The 19,724-nt window shown below is 41.3% G+C and overlaps 1 protein-coding gene across 2 annotated transcripts; it reads right to left on the reverse strand.

Moving 5' to 3' along the window:
• Positions 1–1,791: 1,791 nt before the first annotated feature.
• Positions 1,792–19,206, reverse strand: HTATIP2 (HIV-1 Tat interactive protein 2; the record flags this gene model as incomplete). Of its 2 annotated transcripts, none has more annotated exons than XM_084238614.1 (6): positions 19,112–19,206; positions 18,531–18,726; positions 16,652–16,759; positions 7,834–7,971; positions 2,794–2,855; positions 1,792–2,017 (listed from the first exon to the last, which is right to left on the reverse strand). In XM_084238614.1, exons 2-6 carry the CDS (start codon positions 18,723–18,725, stop codon positions 1,792–1,794), a joined length of 729 nt encoding a protein of 242 aa, XP_084094740.1. In that variant the 5' UTR covers position 18,726; positions 19,112–19,206. The 2 variants fall into 2 exon arrangements, with proteins under 2 accessions (XP_084094740.1, XP_084094741.1); XM_084238615.1 differs by having other exon boundaries at positions 19,099–19,176.
• Positions 19,207–19,724: the final 518 nt, after the last annotated feature.

Genomic DNA, 19,724 nt, shown 5'->3' on the forward strand with positions numbered 1-19,724 from the left:
TAATCCTCCAACCCAACTCAACCCTCCAACCTGGCCCCCACCCTCTGGCCTTTTCCTTCGTGCTAATTTTCCCATCTCCAGGTCTTTACTAATAATACACTATACATGGGTAGGTCCTTTTTGTCTCAACCAGAAAGGCTTTCCTCCCACCACCATTTCTAAAGTAGGTTCTGCTGTTACTCCGGCAGTCTCCAGTTAGTTTCTGTCTTAGCGCCTACCACTTGTTTTTTGTTTTGTTTTGTTTTGCTTTTTGGTCTCAACCCACAAGACTGCACCATAAGGGTCTTTTTCTTTTCATTTCTGTGGCACCTAACACTTGGCCTAGGTACTCAATAAATTTGTGGAATGAAAATGAGGCCTTGTAATATTGCTAACCTCTTCTGAGTGTACTTCCCCCAATCTGGAGGACAAGTTCCATCTCCTTCCTAGAGTCCACATTCCAAGACTGACACTGTGAATGTCCATGCCCTTTTAAGACTATATAACCTCTATTTAGGGGAATAACCATTATCTTCTGGGGCTCACTGAAACTTGCAGTCTACTTGGCATGCTGTAAAATGGACTCTAATAGCGAACAGAATCACTCAAATCACTTCCCTGAGCACAGGCGTTAAGACCAGTTTCACCACCATCCTTTGTTCCAGGATGGAAACAAACGTAGTGTGCTCATCTTGGTTTTGACCCTTTCTACCATATCTTCCTTTCACTTTTCCATAGTTTTTGAAATGTGGCACCTCAGGTGCACTTTTACTGGCTATATGAACATTTGGTGGTTAATCATAGGGATCCTAGACCATGGAGAAACCCAAATATTTTCATTTTATTCATTTATATCATACACTGACTCAATAACAATTGCTTGGAGCTTCCTAAAAGCATGCAGATACTGGCTACTTTTGCAGAGTGGTCAAAACTACAAGCTGATCTGTGTTAGAATCTTGCCCTGCCATTTCCTAGTTTCAGATCTTCAACTTTGAACTCTCAAGCAAGGCACTTAACCACATTGAGTCTCAGTTTCCCCCTCTAAAGCATGGGGATGATAGTTCTACCTCATAAGGGTTGTTTGGAGGGTTAAGACAGAGAATCGCATGTATAATGGTTGGCACTTAGCACACACTGGGTAAATGATAGCTGCAATAGTACCATCCCCTTGACCAAAATACTACATATTTCCACTGATGCTTGGGCATTTTCTAAAATTTAAGAGACATCCAAGACTTAGCTATTTGTTTTTACTTTTCTATTTAATTCTTCCATGAATTTTATAGGCTTAGTTATAACAACTTTTATTATATACTTTAAAGAAGTGTTAAGGCACAGTGTTTACATACACAAATAGAAGCAGTCAGCACTGGATAACTCAGACATGAATGTAAACAATTTTAGAACAGAGCTCATCTGCACGGTACACAAGGTTCACGCTGCTGCTGTGTCTCCGCAGACAAGCTTTTGAAATCTAGCCTTCCTGCCAGAAGCCTCAGAACCACCAGGGGAAGCTCAAACAAAACAAAATAATAGATCTCTGGTGTCTGCCCCTCAAAGATTATGATTCAGAAGGTTTGAGGTAGGCCCTATGAATCACTACTTCTGAAAAGCCTCCTGGGTGATGTATGTATATATACAGCCAAGTTCTGAGTCACGGATGCATAGCATAATCAGTTTTTGATTGAATCTGGATTGCTGAGAATAGTAAAACCACGAAGTGGAAGCATGCTGACGTTTTTTAGAGCCTGATATTACTCATTTGGTGGTGACTTTTAAGGTGTTACAATAAAGTATTCCTCAATGTGGTCAAGGCGTGAGAGAGCCACTGGCTTTCCCCAGGTCAAGGATGGCTTTATTCTCCAGCAGTTCCTTCTTGTCATCGCTTGGTCTTAATGCATTGTTCAGCATCGCTCTAACCAAGGTCACCACAGGTATAGCATATCCACTGGCCCAAGATTCTGGTAAGGAGCCAAAGAATTTCCTAACCAACCATTCACCTGGGCGGGATTCTTGCCTATCACATAACAGAACTCTAAAGAGAGAAAGAAAGGGCAGAAGTAGAGATGTAAATTGCATTTAGGCCATAGAGGGTATTATGGACTAAAGTGGTCTCTCCAAAATTCCTGTTGAAATCCTAACCCCCAATATGAACTGTATTTGAAGATAGGGCCTTTAGGGATGTAATTAAGGTTAATTTAGGTTATCAGGGTAGGACCCTAACCTAATAAAATTGTTGTCCTTACAGAAGAGATTCTCTCTCTCTCTCTCTCTCTCTCTCTCTCTGTCTCACACACACACACACACACACACACACACACACACACAGAGAGAGAGAGAGAGAGAGAAAGTGGCCATCTACAAACCAGGAATAGATGCCTCACCAGACACCAACCCTGACTATGTCTTCATCTCAGACTTCAAGGCAATAGAATTGTGAAAAAATTAATTTCTTTTTTTGTTTGTTTTAAAGTCGCCCAGTCTGTATTAGTATTACTCTGGGTAGAAATCCAAACAGACTAATATAGTGAATAAAAGGTTTTACTTGGTGCATTAAGAAGATTTTTAAAAAAGAAGGTAGCAAAAGCTACCAGGAATTTCTGGACTATTCTGAACATGGTACCACCAGCTATCTATCCCATCCTTCAAAGTTAAAAGGTGGGTCTTCAGAGAAGCAAGCAATCTACCTCTACCAACTTCTTTTATATCTCAGCTATCCTAGCTATCAGCTTTTTCAAATTAAAAAAAAAAAAAACCTTGCTTCAAGGGAATAACCAGCAGGAGAGTCTCTTACACAGCATGAATACTTACCCAGGCCTAAATATTGAGTAACGATCAAATTTTAATTCTTCAACCCTGGCTTCCACTTCTCCCTGTTAACAAAAAACACATTTTCATCATTTTATCAAAACCAACTTATTATGATGCTTAAAATAAGTTGGGGTTTTTAAGATTATCTGCTTCTGTAGGCCTTAAAACTTGCCAATATCCTTATCTAGAATTTTAGATCCCAGAGTCTTGGAAGTTAAAAAAGGGATCTTTCAAGCTTGTAGTAAAGTTAGAAAAGATGTATTGAATGGCTTCAGAATCAGTCCAGCCTCTTAACTGACTGATATTAAGACAGATCTAAGATGATAAATGACATATTACTAGTTTAACCATAAAAGAAAATATGTACTGTTAGTCCAGAATTAATGCTACAGGTCAAAAAATATTAACCTTTTTTTTGTTTGTTTGTTTCAGGGCTTCTCTTCAAATAAAGTAGTTCCGGTGGTTTAGAGGACTCATAGACCCTCAATATTATTCATTTCCTGAGTAACCCTGCCAAATTTCAAGAGACTGTGGGATAACATTTAGCTTCCAGATGAGGCTTTAATTTTAATTTGTTAAAAAAAAAACCATAAATTTTCATGCCAGGCATCTCTATAAACAGAAGTGCCAGAGAAGCTCAGACCATAGGTCTAGCCAGAGGCCTTGTGAGTTCCTACCACTCATTTGGCACTTAGCCTGTGGCATCGCATAATCTTAGGTAGCTTTTTAAATTAATGTTTTGTATAGTATTCACAGAATTGCACAACTTCCACTACGATCTACGTTTAGAATACTTTTGTGTATTCCAGTTCTTTTGTGTATGGCCCCTCTCATTCAACATAGTGTTTCTAAGGTACATCCCTGTTTTGGCATGCATCATTCCTTTTTATAGCTGAATACTATTCCAGTGTATGGCTATGCCACGTTTTATTCATCCACTTATCAGCTGATAGATATTTGGGTTGTTTCCACTCTTTGGCTATTGTGGATAATGCTATGACCATTCATACACAAGTTTTCATGTGGACGTGTTTCTTCATTAGCTTTTTTACAAAGATATGTTCTGTCTCCATTAGAAGTGTGTATGCTATCACACTCCCAGACTTCAAACTATACTACAAAGCCATAATCATCAAAACTGCATGGTATTGGAACAAGAACAGACATACAGACCAATGGAATCGAATAGAAAATCCAGAAATAAACCCACAGATTTATGGTCAACTAATCTTTGACAAAGGAGCAAAGACTATGCATTGGAGCAAAGAAAGTTTGTTCAATAAATGGTGCTGGGAAAACTGGGTCACTACATGCAAAAGAATGAAGCTTGACCACTACCTCACACCATACACAAAAATCAACTCAAAATGGATTAAAGAACTAGACATAAGACCTGAAACTATAAAATATATAGAAGGAAATATAGGCGAAACACTACGTGATTTGCACATCAAAGACATCTTTACAGACACATCACCCAAAGCAGTGATAGTGAAGGCAAAGATAAACAGCTGGGACTACATCAAATTAAAGAGCTTCTGCACAGCAAAAGAGACAATAACAAAAACAAAGAGAAACCCCACCAACTGGGAGAACATTTTTGCACACAACACTAATGATAAAGGACTGATCACAAAAATCTGCAAAGAGCTGATGAGACTCAACAACAACAAAGAAAATAATCCAGTCAAAAAATGGGCAGAAGAGCTAAAAAGAAACTTCTCTGAAGAGGAAATGCAAATGGCCAACAGGCATATGAAAAAATGTTCAACATCACTTGTAATCAGGGAAATGCAAATCAAAACTACCATGAGATACCATCTTACACCATTGAGAATGGCACATATTAAAAAAACTAGCAACAACAAATGTTGGCGAGGGTGTGGAGAAAAAGGAACTCTCCTGCACTGTTGGTGGGAGTGCAAACTGGTCCAACCACTGTGGAAAGCTGTGTGGAGATTTCTGGACCTACTAAACATAGAGCTTCCATATGATCCAGCAATTCCACTCCTAGGTATTTACCCAAAGGACACAGAAACATCAATTCCAAAGAACACCTGCACCCCTATGTTTATAGCAGCACTGTTTACAATAGCTAAGCTTTGGAAACAACCCAAATGCCCAAAAATAGATGACTGGATCAAGAAGATGTGGTACATATATACCATGGAATATTACTCAGCATTCAAAAAAGATAAACACATGCAATTTGCAGCAACATGGATGGCGCTGGAAGGGATCATGCTCAGCGAAATAAGCCAAAAAGAAAAAGAAAAATACCGGATGGTCTCACTCACAGCAGGAATCTAGAAAACTTAAATAAGGGACGAGGAAAATGAATAACTATAAGAAAGTGAAAATCAAAATCAACAAAAAACTATGAACCAGAGACACTTTTAGGGGGGCGGGGGCGGGAGGGGAGGGATTGGGGTCAGAATGGGGGGGCTGCAATTGTATGGGAAATATAACAATAAAATTTATTATCTAAAAAAAAAAAGAAGAAGTGTGTATGCTAATGGAGGCTGAGACTGCTAGCCTTGGAAATTGGCAACACTGGCCTTTTTTTAATTCTAGGAACTTGTATTTCAGTAGTGTTTCTGCCATTACCTAAGTGATTAGAGTAGTTTACAGTGCATGAACTATTTATATAAACAATGTGCTTTACACTGAACACTTGGTTTCCTTCTGGATGTTTGCAATTTTTTCTAGCCTGAGGGTGCATATGTGACTGACCCCCATAAAAGCTCTGGACATAAAAGGCCAATTTTTCTGATAGACAATGTTCATTGCTAGAGAAATTAAGCACATCCCTTAGCAAATCTACATGGACTCCTGCAAGCTTATACCTCGTTTCTGCTAGACTCCCCCCCACCCCCATGCATGATTCCCGCTGGATGATTTTCCTTTATATCCTTTCATTGGCATAAATCACAGCTGTGAGTATGACTATGCACTGAATCGTATGTGATCTTCTAGCATATTACTAAACTTGGGGCTGTGGGGATCCCCCAAACAAACTATAAATTCCTTGAGGGCAAGGACCATCCCCATTATAAAATGTCATCTATTTTGACTCTCTTCCCCCATTTAACACATGCACAAGTTGAAGCTCACAGACACTGTGAATGGAGAACTTGAGGCTAATCTGGTGTTTGGGCTCCATACCACACCTCTCCCCACAGCACCCAGCCCCTGGGAACATAAGCAATATAAACAAAGAATGTTTCACACAGTAGTTTAAGGATTATTTAGGGAAAAATCATCTTAAGTAACTATATTGTTCAGCATCATTCTGGAATGAATTCTTTGGTGGTTGTTTCTGCTTTTTAATTTATAATTCCATGCTGCAGGTAATACACATCAATTTCAGTGACCATAGAGGTCTCTCTCCATTTTATTGGTATTTATTTATATTTGGAGGTGCTATGGCCCAGGTGATGTGCTACTAGGTCCTTCCACATGTATGAGCAACCAAGTCTAGTCATTACAGAATGGTGAGCAGCACAAGTTCTGTTGTCAAATTCCTGGGTTAGAATCTCAGCTCTGCCACTTACCAACTGGCAATCTTAACATCACTATAGTTCAGTTTCCACACAAATACACATAAAATCTTCAATACAGTGCTTGGCTCAGTGAGTGGTATTATATTTTTTTTTCTGATCGAATCATTATTATAACTCAATGAATAGGTGTTAATGCCTTATTTTGATTTTTACAATTTTTTTTAAATATTTATTTTTATTTATGTATACAGAACTGGGTTGTAGGCCAGAGGTTGGGGGTGTGGTGAGAAGATTCACCAGAGACAGAGTGGGGAACAGAATAGGCAGATCTACTGAAACACACTGCTGAGGGGAGCAGCGGGTGAGACAGGAGAGGTCTGCTGTGCCATGTGGGTTAGCTCCCCGGCCAGGGATAGAACTCATGCTACAGTGGCTGGCGATAGCTTGATAGCACTGAAACTTTAACCCCTGTGCCACCAGGGAAGCTCCCAATAATGCCTTATTTTTAAAGAGGAGGAAATCCATAGGGTTTTGATAGAATGACCTTGAAGGTCATGCTTCATAAACTGTGGGCCCTTGGGGTGTAGAGGCGGTACAGAGAACCATAAGAATGCGTGCCTTCTGTTCCTGCAGCATTAATCTAACTTGAAGGTAAGGAAAGGGAAAAGGCTATGCATATTCCTGAATGTCAAAAGTTACAAAACTGGAGCCATAATAAAACAGGGCCAGAAAAAGCCACCAGTGAAAAAGCAGCATTACTATCCTCTTTAAAATGGATCTGACCGTTGGACCAGATCAAGCCACCAGTATTCCAAGAAGCCAACAAGAGTAAAAATATCCCATTTGGAGGGACTGACAAAGAGAACTTCTACCTACTTTTACTTTGTGATCGCTCCAACTGATCAATTTACCCTGTGGTCCCTCTACCTGACTATTTTACCTGTGATTCCCTACATTTGATCACTATGACTCCTTCGCCTGATCATAACCTCATGAATTTTTCTCTCTGTAAGAGCCCCCAGACCACTGTTGGAATGGCAATTCTATGATTCCCAAGCGAATAAACTTTGCCTTTTAAATGGCCTTCAAAATTTTTTAAGTAAACCTGAGTATACCAAAATGTGTATGGAGTTTTAAAAACTTTTGGGAAAGCTCAGTTTGTAACAAGTAGATTTATTCAGGCTAAATATCCCAAGTCTCTAGAAAAATAAAAGTCCTTTTCCTCAGTCTTTAGGGAAACTTCAAGATAAATTTCAGAACACTGCCTAGAAGTATCTTCCAGTGGTAAGGGTCCATGCTGATAATAAAGACCAGAGCTGCCACATTTCATTTCATGATTAAAGCACAATCTATAGGGGAATAGGTCTGAAATTCTCTTTTAATCACTCATGTTTACAAATACATCTCTGGGGAAAAAAACAGTCCTGTAGCTATTTAAAAAATAATATAATGCATTTCATGCATGGCTTTATCATTTAGTATTACCAACTAGCCAAGGTTCTCTAAAAATAAATGAAGAATAGAAACATGTACAAACCTTAACTTGCAGATATAAAAAGTTGCTCGATTTATCAGCTCCTTTAGAACTCAGCAAGTTGAAATGTTTGCACCCTCCAACTTTTGCCAGCTCTGCAGACTTCAGGACGTAATCACGATCAACACGAACAAACCCTTCCTGAGGGGGAAAGGATATGAGTTATTTCGAAAAAACTGTGAGTTCATCTTAAAGATTACTTCTCAGGTTGGTGGGAGGCTAGGCAGTCTGGGGCAGATAGGGATCTAAATAAAATGCATCCAAGTAATACATGAATGTCAGGCCCCTGGGAAAGGCTCCAAGTACAATCCTCAAGATAGATGCTCTGGCTTTGGCATCAAGGCTAGATAGATGCTCTGGCATCAAGGCTAGACTGAAATGACAACACAAGGATAATGGCACTGAAACACACACGCCAGAAGAAATCTTCAAGGAGCAAAAAGGGCAGTAACATCAGGCTAGGAAACTACTTTCAGTCTCACAGAAAAACATGTAGTCTCAATACTTTATAGTGGTCTCTGTTTTGTTGTGTCAACTCTAATGTGGTAAAGTTTCAAAGCATGGTGAGAACACTACCCATGTACTATGAGAACAAAGCCTACTTATTTTCCAATTTTTGTTTGTTTCACAACATACTTTATATATCAGAACAAGTGCATCCTCAAATTTTTTTATTGATGGATCTATAATCAAAAATGTTTGAAGACCCAAGGTCTAGACCCAGTATAGTGAATTCACATCTCAGCATCAGTAAATGCTTAGCACATTGTAGGTACTCCAAAAATACCTGAATGAATAAACAGCAGACTATTGAAGTAGTAGACTCTGAAAGCAGAGAAATGGCAAATTCACACATAAAAATAAAATAACAACAGGGCCTCCTCGGTGGCGCAGTGGTTGAGCGCTGGGCTGCGAAGCTGCCTGCAGCCTCTGCAGCGCCTGTTCGATCCCCAGGTGCAGGCGAGGGATCTGGCGTGCAGACCTCTCCTGCCGTGCCTGCTGCTCCCCTCAGCAGTGTACTTCACCAGTCTGCCTATTCTGCTCCCCGCTCTGGCCCTGGTGAATCCTCTCACCCTCCTGTGCTTCTGACTGTACCCAGTGCTTGTATAAATAAATAAATAAATCTTTTAAAAAAAAAAAACTGCTGAAAAAAAAAAACATAAAATAACAACATAGTAATAAAAGGAGAGGGGGAAATGTGGTTTAGACCCTCTTCCAAAGGACACATGTCTCAACCCACGAAAAAGAATTCCATGTAGTAATTGTTTCTTGAAACCACCATGGACTGTGGCTGGCATCCTCAAACTTGAGATGGCAGAACATATGTCTAGAGTCTACAAAGTTGAACTTCACAGGTACCCACAATTTTTAAAGCAATTTCACAGTTTTAAAAGTTTTATAGATTTTATTCCAAGTGTGAAGACTAGATTACTGCTCAAGGAAGGCACTTATCAATGCTATAGATTTCATTTTACATGGAGATGTCTTTAAAGATGGCGAGAAGGAAGGAACCATGAATCAAGGACACAGAAACTGCTAGATTCTGGGAAAGGTAAAGAAATGGATTTTCCCTGGATTTTCCACAAGGGAACTCAGCCCTGTCAACACATTGATTTTGTCAGCAAAATCCATGTTGGACTTCTGGCAGGTAGAACTGTGAGATAATGAATTTGTGCCATTTTTAAGCCATTACATTTGAAGCAATATGTTACAAGAACAGTAGGAACAAAAACAAGAATTTAGCTTCTACACAGTTTTTAAACTATGTCTTGAGGTAGATTGTAAAAGAAAGGGACTATAAGAATAGAGCCAATACATTTTCATAAACTAAATGTCCTCAGCAACCAGCTCCCAGATCAAGAAATAGAACTTTACCATGACCTCAAAAGCCTCCATGCTCCTTTCTCCTTACTCACAGTACTTTTTTAACTATGTCCTCTACCTGCAGGGCAGTGTTATTTTTCTGCCTCACTTTAGGTAACATCCATTTAACTCCTTACCCCTGAATCAGCACCATCTTCTCTTATAATGTACACTCTGACATTCAGTCCTAACAACTGACCCATCAACTTGTCCTACACACTGACTCAAATGCCTATTGTTGCCTTTCAAAATCACTGTGAAGCAAAGCAATTTTAATACTCAGCACATCCAGAGAGAGAGAGAGCACGATTCTCCTCAGATCCTCCCTTTGAATTGAGATTTTTAGATGTGCTGAAAGACTGCCAAGAAAAACAACCTAGAATGACAGAGAAAAATTCCCAAACCCTCAATGTTCCTTCCACATCTGTTTCTTCCCCTCACCGAATTCACCAGAACTTTGATTTTTAATAACAGGTTTGTTATTCACTAGTTGACTAGTGAAATAAATGCCTTTTGGCGGTTGCTGATGTTTTACCACTATTTCTTGTTAGGATTATCGTTGTCATCTCTGTTAAAATGCTTTTTCTTTCATCACCTTCCCTGATAATAAGAGAAAGATTCAGCCAATCACAAGTCTCTAGACCGACGCTGTCTCTCTTACTTAATCCAGGGCCAGTAAAGGGATAATTTGATTAAACTGAGACCCTAATTTATTTGGCTTTAGTTCTGGATCAACCTCCCCTTAATAGAGTGCTGTCATCTCCAATTGTTTGATGAAAATTAAAGTGACATAAATACCATGGGACTTTTTCAATCTGATTAGTCAGCGAAGGCACATCAATACCACCCCAGCCATCAGACGCTGGCGTCCTTCCTTTCACCCGCCTCGCCAACAACTGACAACCTCTCCTTGAAGGACGAGCACCCACGCTGTTGCAGAGACCCCCACACTTAGGCCATCATCTCTGCTCAATGGAAGCCGTTGACAAGGTGCCCATACCTTTCTCCATCGCTGTTCTCTGGACAAAGCTAAATATTGTTTTATTAGCAATCAATGGCTGTTAATCCAAAACGATTTCACAAATCCTCTGAGCCCTCAAGCTGATTATAAATACGTATTTTTCCAAGCCCACTAAATTTTGAATTTCACTTCCCCCACTCGAATGCGTGGCCTTTTAGCTGGTGAATCAAACTCAAAAGCAAAGGGTTCAACAGCTTTCAAGGACTTAGAAATCAAATGTGAATGTGGATCCTGGTGACTGACTCGGAGAAATCAACACACACCAATTTTCTTTGGAGTAAGGAAGATTCCATTTATAGGTAGAGGGGAACGATCCTAAAATCTCATTAACAACATTCATTCCTGTCCTCTAAGAGCTCAAATAAAAAACATTATGAAAACAGATGTTGAATTATAAGACACTGTACCTGAAACTTATATAAAGTGGGAAACCAATGTTACTCAATAAAAATGTTAATAAAAGCAAATAAACTAAAAAAGGTACTCATTAGAAATACACACTCCCAGAAACACAATTTTCAGAAAAAAAAAATTAATTTCCCTAACCACATCACACAGCAGGGGAAAAGACTTTTTTTTCCCCTGAGAACAGTAGGTCTATTATATTATTATATCTTTATGAAGCCACAGTCAGTTTGCCCTGCTCTAAGCTAGGAATCAGAGCTCCTTCTAGAAAAGTGAATTGATGAAAAAGGTTTTCACTATACAGTTCCTTTCCTGGCACCTACCACATAATATAATTCAGCAGAGATCTTCACAGTCTCCTCAAAGATCAAGGGAGACAAATCCTCTACTTGCTCTCAATTTAAGTCCTTTCCAAACTAAAGCTGCTAAGCATTTTTTCTAATCTTCTTTACCAATACCTGAAAACCAGGAAAACTCTGACTTAGGAAAAACTTATTTTAACAAGGTATTTCAGCACTGACAAAAGAAGCAGGCATGCTGCAATGACTCAAAATCAGGGGGATCTTTCAAGAAGGGAGGATCTATCATTCTGTGAAAGGCCCTACTTAGCCATATTTTTGCTTCAGATACTTTTTCCTTCACTCCATTTTTCAATCCTATAAATTAGACCAGAAAACAGAGATGCTGGCAAATAACAACTGGTCAAATCTGAGACCCCATTTGTGTGTGTCCCAGAAGGCACTTTTTATGTGCTGTATCGTATTGAGACCAAGACCTTACTTAGAGAAAGACCACTGGATGGAAAAATACAATCAAACAGCTACTGAGTATTCCTGAATCAAATTCTATATTCTTACATATTTTTCATTTAGGGTATTCTTTGTGGTATGAGAGTCTAGGACTTCTGCAGGTAAAAGGGTCTGCATTTGTCACCTCCCTCTCCATACAGACAAGGAGGCAGTGGCCCAGAGGAGCTAACTGGCATAGCCCAGGTCCCACGGCTATTTCACTGTGTCCATAAAAGGCCTATGATCTGAGACTCTTGAACCATTAGGACCTCAGCACTGCACAAGTACCCTCCTAAACATCAAACAAAACAGCAGAGATTATAACACAGGAGAGGCTGACAAACTTTTCCTGAAAAGGAGGAGATAATAAATATTTTCAGCTTTGCAGGCCTCTGTAGCAGCAGCACAGCCCTACCACCACAGGACAACAGCAGTCATCGAGAACATACTCAGTAACGAGAACAGCCGCGCCCCCATGATATTTTATTGATGGGAGCTGAAATAAGAATTTCCTGTTTTTTCCTTTTTTTTTTTTAAAGATTTATTTATTTATGCATACAAGAGCTGGGGTACAGGCCAGAGATGCAGGGGGGTGAGAGGATTCACCAGAGACAGAGTAGGGAACAGAAAGGCAGACTGACTGAAATACACTGCTGAGGGGAGCAGTAGGTGAGTCAGGAGAGGTCTGCTGTGCCATGTGGGTTGCTCCCTGGCTGGCCAGGATCGAACTTGTGCTGCAGAGGCTATGGATTGCTTCACAGTGCTGTGCTTAACCCCTTGCACCACCAGGGAGGCCCAGAATTTCCTGTATTTTCACAACTTATGATCTATTTTTTTTAAATGTTTAACCTTTTAAAAATATAAAAATATTCTAGTCAGGGATATGGGCAGAGGGATCAAGACAGGGGAGGGAAGATCACAAGGGACTGTGATGCTAGATCCCAGGTGCTATGGTTGTGGGAGAACTACAGGGACTACACAGGAGGGGAGAAATTGAATGCTATCCAAAAATTAACAAAGATGCAATAAATATATATATTCTATATAAATACATATATATATATATTACACACACACACACACACACATTTAGCACACAAGCTATACAAAAAAAGGCAGGCTGCATTTGGTCCACGTCTATACTTTGCAAGCCCCTGCATTAGAAGAGTATATCATGAGAATGAGAAGCCATGAGACACAAATGATGCCGAATAATTGTTGGGATTGGCTGTATTAATCACATTCACAACATTATCTCTTCAACAGAATCCAAGAAGCTGGAGTACTGCACCCTGTGCCCATAGGTGAGGAGATAAATAAGGCAGTGAAACTGTAACAAACTACCTCAAACGCACTAACCAAAACCCTTAACACAAATAAGGTGAAAGCACATGGCATCTGTGAGCTACTCCTCTTTCACTCAAAGCCAATGTAGATCTGGTTGTCAAAGAATATTCAGCCTTCACCAGCACACACGTTGTTCACTAAAGCACCATGATGGCCATCTGTGACTATGGTACCTGAAGAACCAGGTGAGGAGGACCACAACATCCAATGCCCCCCGGAAAGCAAGTCTAACAAGAGTTGAGAATCAGCTACGTCAACATCTACCTAGAAGAGTCAGCTAGAAATACAGAGTTCAAGTTTCCAGTCTCCGACATTCTGATTCAGGAAGCCACTGCATTGAGTAGACAGCTACGGTGGTGAATGCGAGAAGGCATATTAGCATTTAACCAGTTAGTGTTAAAGGAAATGATTTTCCTAACAGTTGAAGAGAGCTAATAGACCCATCCTTAGTACCAGTTTCAACAGAAATCCAGGTAGGCTGAATTTTATGGGTTGCATTGTCTCCCCCAAGCTCATGTTGAAGTTGTAACCTCCAATATCTGTGACCTAATTTAGAAATAGGATCCTTGTAGCCGTCATTCATTATGGCAAGGTGGTTCTTAACCCACTATGACTAATGTCCTTATAGAAAGGGGAAACTTGGACTAGGCCGCATGCATACAGGAAAAATACCATGTGAAAAGACAGAAGGCAGCCATATACAAGTCAAGGAGAGAAACCTGGGGAAGATCCTCCCCTCAAAGCTCAAAGGAGGAACTCATCCTGCAGAAGTCTTGATGTCACACTCCAGAACTGTGAGGCAATAGTTTCCCTTGTTTAAGTCTCAAAAGGGCTGTTACCTTAATGTGGGGCAGAGCTAAGTGGTCAAGTGGATTTAGGTAACACGGAAAAGGTGGGCTCGAGAGACATCTGTGACATGGAGACACAGGAACAGAGACATGTGGAGAAAGACCCACTTGCTTCTTGCCTTTAGACTTGGACCAGGAACTTGGAGGGGGACGTGGAGGAGAGACAGTAGAGACACTTGGAAGAGACATGGGTGAGAGACATATGGCGAGGCTGACAATGGCAGCTGTTACCTTGATCTGTAGTTTGATTTTGCTCCTTTTGTCCCAGACTTGTCACTTTCCTATAGTTCCCCGCCAGAAGATAGCTTAGATTTGTGGCAAGTTTTGGGGTCTTAGTGGTCTCGCTTTGGGCCAAGACTGTTTGGCTGGGTATTTACCCACAAGGGGATGGATAACTTTGGACGTTTTATTGGAAAACAATTATTCGTTCTTCTTCTCTCTCAATCATACTAATCTCATTAAAGTTCTTTTGCACTAAGAGTTGCTTTGTATTTGTGCACATGGATGGTGAGACACCTTTAACAGCATGCAAGTTTGGGGGTCCCAGGGTGCCCCTCAATCTGTGCTCTAACAATTATGGTACTACGTTATGATAGCCTTAGACAAGTAACACCGAAAATCCTGGCTACTGAGAAGATTTCAACACTGAGACAGAAACAGAATTTCTTGAATTTTCTCCACTAGTAACTCAGGTTGCAAAGTAAGCCATAGATGATACCAGTTACAAAACAGCAACAGAATGACACCAGCTTTTGCAGTGTACATATGAAGAAATACCTGGAAAACCTTCTCTACAGAGAGGGCTGCTGATCCAGAATACCAGGTGGGGTGAGCTTGTAAATCCATAGCCTGCCGCCCCCATCAGACAAACCTACTGTTACCTAGCCCTTTGTGAATTATCACCTCTTTTAAATTGCCCCAAGTTATCACAACCTCCAAAATTTACATTGTATTCACTCTAAATTAGTTTCCGATTAAAACAAAAGAAAACTTTCTGGAGGAAATGTCAGTTTACTCCCTGGCACTTACCCTCTTCAACCCTAACTCATTTCTAGGACTATATTTGGCTTACTAGCCTTATCTCTTGTTCCCTCATTAATTACTTTCATTTTTCAAATTAATTTCAGAGAACAAAAGGTACTGAGTAGCCTGAAGGGTACAGACCAAATCATCTAAAAAAATATTCTGGGTAGTGAAGACACCCACTACTCTGATTAAAATTGCATTGCACAACTCGATTGCAACAAAACAGTCTCTGAAGTGCCTTTATAATAAGATTTGCCTTATGTCATAAAAACCAACTGCTCTAAGCGTAATGCAGTGCTTTATATTTTGCTGAGTCACCACCAAAATCAGGTTGGCCCTTGAGAGTGCAACCTGCAATGTACTAGAACAAAAGTTTTCAATGCTTTTAGAGGGCACATTGTTTGTGACTGTCCCTATCTCAGAAGAGACAGCACTAGGTGCTGAACAGAAACATAACCCTTTCTAGATGAGATAATATGCCAATTCCATGGAGCGTCGAACTTCTCCACAATCCATACTTTCTAGCACAGGGTTCCAAACCCAGCTGTGTTACCAAGAACTGCAGGAGATTTGGAAATACATCCTATTGAAAACATAAACAGAATTATTCTCTGGATCACAAAGAGGCCCAGGGAAACACACCTGGGCATAACTCCTCAGTTGGCCTAAACCAATAGTTCCCCTAATGATTCTGACGGGTGCGCCAGTTTATAAAGCTGTGGTAAGCCCCCATGGTAGCACTGTGGTCCTGAATATTTAATAGACATGTTTAGCTCCAGCAAGTAAATTCTGCCAGAGGGATAAAATACAGTCACAGTATAAATCAAATGAGATGTATCTACACTTGCTCAGGATCTACATAGTAAGCTATGACTTCTAACTATGTAGTAAACCATGACTTTTGGACAGGGGTCGATGCAATTTAGAACATCATTAAAAAGAAAATAAAATGTGTATTAGAACAGTTCTGCGTCAGTTAAGGCTGAATCACCACTGAGGCTGAATCATAGCTGGAGGCTGAGTCATCTCTGGGGGCTAGCTGAATCGTGCCTCTGTTCTGATGTTCTATCCCTGAAGTTTAAAGCTTGGCATGAAAATAGGTTGAAGCAAATCACGCAAGTGGAGAGAACAATTCAAGTTTAAAACATTTATAAAGAGGAAAAAAAAAGCTTAACTGCTAACAGCATGAGCGCCAGTTACTTTTACCCAGACACAATGGTTTGTCTTAGTCAAGGGATGCAGTGACAGCAATATTTGTAGGAAACAAGACCTTGTAAATATTTATGATGTCTCCAGCATGCAGGTCTGAACTCAAGGATTACTTTGAAGGTAAGATGAACTTATCAGTACTTTTTAAAGTACAGCAAAAGTTAGAGTAGCATATGGAATCGAAAATGATAACTTATCCTTATTATCACACAGCGCAATTAAGCACAGGAAATGTAAAGAAAAATTGCGAGCAAGAAAGGAATCTTTGACATTACTGACCAGAGAAAAGGGACAGGGGTACATTTCTTCCTTACCGCCCCAGCTTTTTTTCTGGTGGTACCCAGGCAACAGAATCCAACATCATGACCTTGAAAGGCAGAAGCGTAGTCATCCAGTTTGTCAAAGTCCACCACTTCTTGATTCTAGACAAGGACACAGTTACATATAACTATGTTATTAAAACAAGCAATTAAAACAAATACCTCTCAAAATCTAAAGAACTACAGAATATTACTTAAGAGTCTGCCCACTTCACATCAAATTCTGCAAACTCATTTTCTTCTACCAAGAAGCAATTAATCTGAATTCAAAATCAATAATGCCCTTATGAGTCCATAACACACAAACCTGGACTAGAGAGATTCAGATTCTAAAGTCAGGTTCAATTATAATTTTCTCTCTTAAGACCTGCCTGTATCTCATGGAGGGATGTCAATGAGATATAATGTAGGGACAGGGAATGGCGTTTGGGATCTCAAAGACCTATGTCCAGATCTTGGGCCTCCTACCTAACACATTATTTATCAGATGTTTCAGTTTTTATTAGCAGTAAAATGTGAATGATTGACTTTCCTTGCATCTAATCCATGAACTACCTGCATTAGATCCAGCCAGGGTGTACTAGATAAAAAGGCATCTTGTTGGGTCTCACCCCAAAACTTCTGAATCAAAAACTACATTTTTAGCAATACCTTTGGGTGATTCTTATGCCACTAAAATTAAGAACCACCATTTAACCTCCTAAATGTATTGCAAAACTTAAAAAAATAAAGTTTGAGTCATTCCCATCATCCAGGAGTTCAGATAAAATGTTGCTTCTTATCCTACCAGCCAGAACATTTTTCAGGAGAATTATCTTCATATTGTACACAATACTGAAGATTAACATGTTTTTATAAAGCACCTGACCAAAAGATGTGCCACCCAATTTGATTATTAAAGCACAGAACTCAAGTACAATTTCTAAGTACCAGGAGTCTCTAATACATCTCATGAAGTCAGACTACAAAGGCCACTTATTATCTGCCTATGTCTAAACAAAGATGGCCACTTTAAACAGGAAAGTTCTGATAGACCAAAAACATATGCACAATGACCTGAACATGGACCTAAAGGAACCAAAAACAGTTACTTGTGAGACCATTTGTCATTTGAAAGTCCCATCTGTAAAACTGTGGAGGTGAGTTCTATTAGTTGTGGGATCTCAGAATTACACCCTAATTTGCTGCAGTTCACAAAAAACTGAGTTTATGTGGAGAAAGAAATCAAAACTCCCCTACCCCCCATATTGTATACGTTAGATATTTAGGACATTGTCACCAGACTGAAGTTCAGTATATCATCTGCTTAAGCATGGAAGTGTAAGTGACAGTGAAGTGACTATTCCACTTAGACATAAGCCTGAAGTTCTGAAAAAATCAGGCAGACCAAATTCTTCAACTAATCACCCCATCTTTCATTGCCATAGCTCTTCCCCACTCTGCAACACATTTTCAGACCTGTTGACAGAATTAGCAGTGAGTGGACAGATAGAAAACAACAGATAAAAAAACAAAAGGGTTGTGAAAATTGCCCAGGGTCACTGAACAATCTCTAAAACCCTACTTGAATGACCAGAAAATAGTGTTCCTCTGTCTCCCCAGCCGGTACTACAACCTAGGCTAGGCCTTAAAGGGGTCTAGACATACACAAGGGCTTTGACCAGGACACCCAGTGAGGGGAGGGCCCAACTGGGCCCACAGTACAGAACCACAGCATCCATTAAGGGCTCTCATAGGCCAAGCGTGGCCATATTCTGATTGCCTCTCGCTGCTTCCACCACAGGTTGGGCCAAGTTCAGTCTTTAAGCATGAAATATTTTGACCCCACAGAATCACTGCATGTATATTTCTAAGTCCCAGCTCAAGTACCCACCACATTTTTATAAGCCTCCTCATGGAAGGTGAGCTTCCTCCGGCCAATGAGTGTGACTTTGGAAAACAGGTTCTGTTCCAGGATTTCTTTTAAGAGCACTCTACCAGTTTCCCCGCTGGCTCCCAGAATAAAGACAGATTTATTCTGCATCCTGAAGTCTTCCCGAAGCTTCGGCAGTGCCTCAGTCTCGGCCATGCTGCAGAAATAAGATCCACAAAGGATGTTTAAGGGTGTTTAGGATGTTTAAGGGTGGCCGGTGCTGAACCCTGGGCACAAGTGTTGTTTATTTGTTCTAGAGGAAGATAATTGTTATTCTCTGCAGGTTGTTACAATTCCCAGTCAGGGCTCTGGGGAAAGTGCTGAATCATTTGCAGGGCGTGGCGCCTTAGCTGTCCCTCGCCCCAAAGTCAACCTGCACCTCGGATGGGCCTGGGAAAGGAGGATTCGCCCCAGTGCATAATCTGCCAGCACCAAGCGGGCACGTTTAACCCCCCTCTCCCCCGATCCCGGGTTCCAGCCCCTCCCTCCTGCGCCCACAGGAGTGCGGGGGCCCAGCTCGGCCCCCTACGCGGTGGGGTTACCTAGAGCCGGCCCCCGGCCCCGCGTCCTCTCGGCGCAGCAGGAGCAGGGCGGCCACCAGCGCCGCCACAGCCACGGCCGCGCTCAGCGCCACGGGCCCGGCCGTCCGGACGGCCCTCCTGCCCTGCGGCTCCGAGGCCACTCGCCCCATCCCGCGGGCACCCCTCCTGGCGCGCCCCGGGGTCCGACGCCCGCAGACCCGCGCCTACCCGCCTTGGGCTTCCGGGTGACTGCGCGACCGCCCGCCTAGCTCCGCCCACAGGGGCGGGGCCTGCGGGCCTGGCTCGGCGGCCCCCGGGCCAGGTGAGCCGCGAGCCCAGAGCACGTGCGCGGCGCTCGCTCAGCCTGAAGCGCCAAGGCAGCCCCTCAAAGGCCGGAATCCTCATCCTCTCCCCGAGGTTTTTTCCTTACTGTGTGGACCGAGTTTGCCCATAAATCCAAGGCCTCAGCTAACAGATGTGAGCTTCACCTGTACCTTTCGAAACCTGTCATTTCTAGTGTGCCTGGACATCTTCATCTTGCACTCTCCACGTCCCTATACATGCACACACGTCCCTCACCCCTGCTTCCTCAAGTCAGAAATTGGGCTATCCCCTTTGACTTCTTTCTCCTGGC

The sequence above is a fragment of the Talpa europaea genome (genome assembly GCF_964194135.1).
Source record: "Talpa europaea genome assembly, chromosome: 1".
In the NCBI taxonomy this organism is placed as follows: Eukaryota; Metazoa; Chordata; class Mammalia; order Eulipotyphla; family Talpidae; genus Talpa; species Talpa europaea.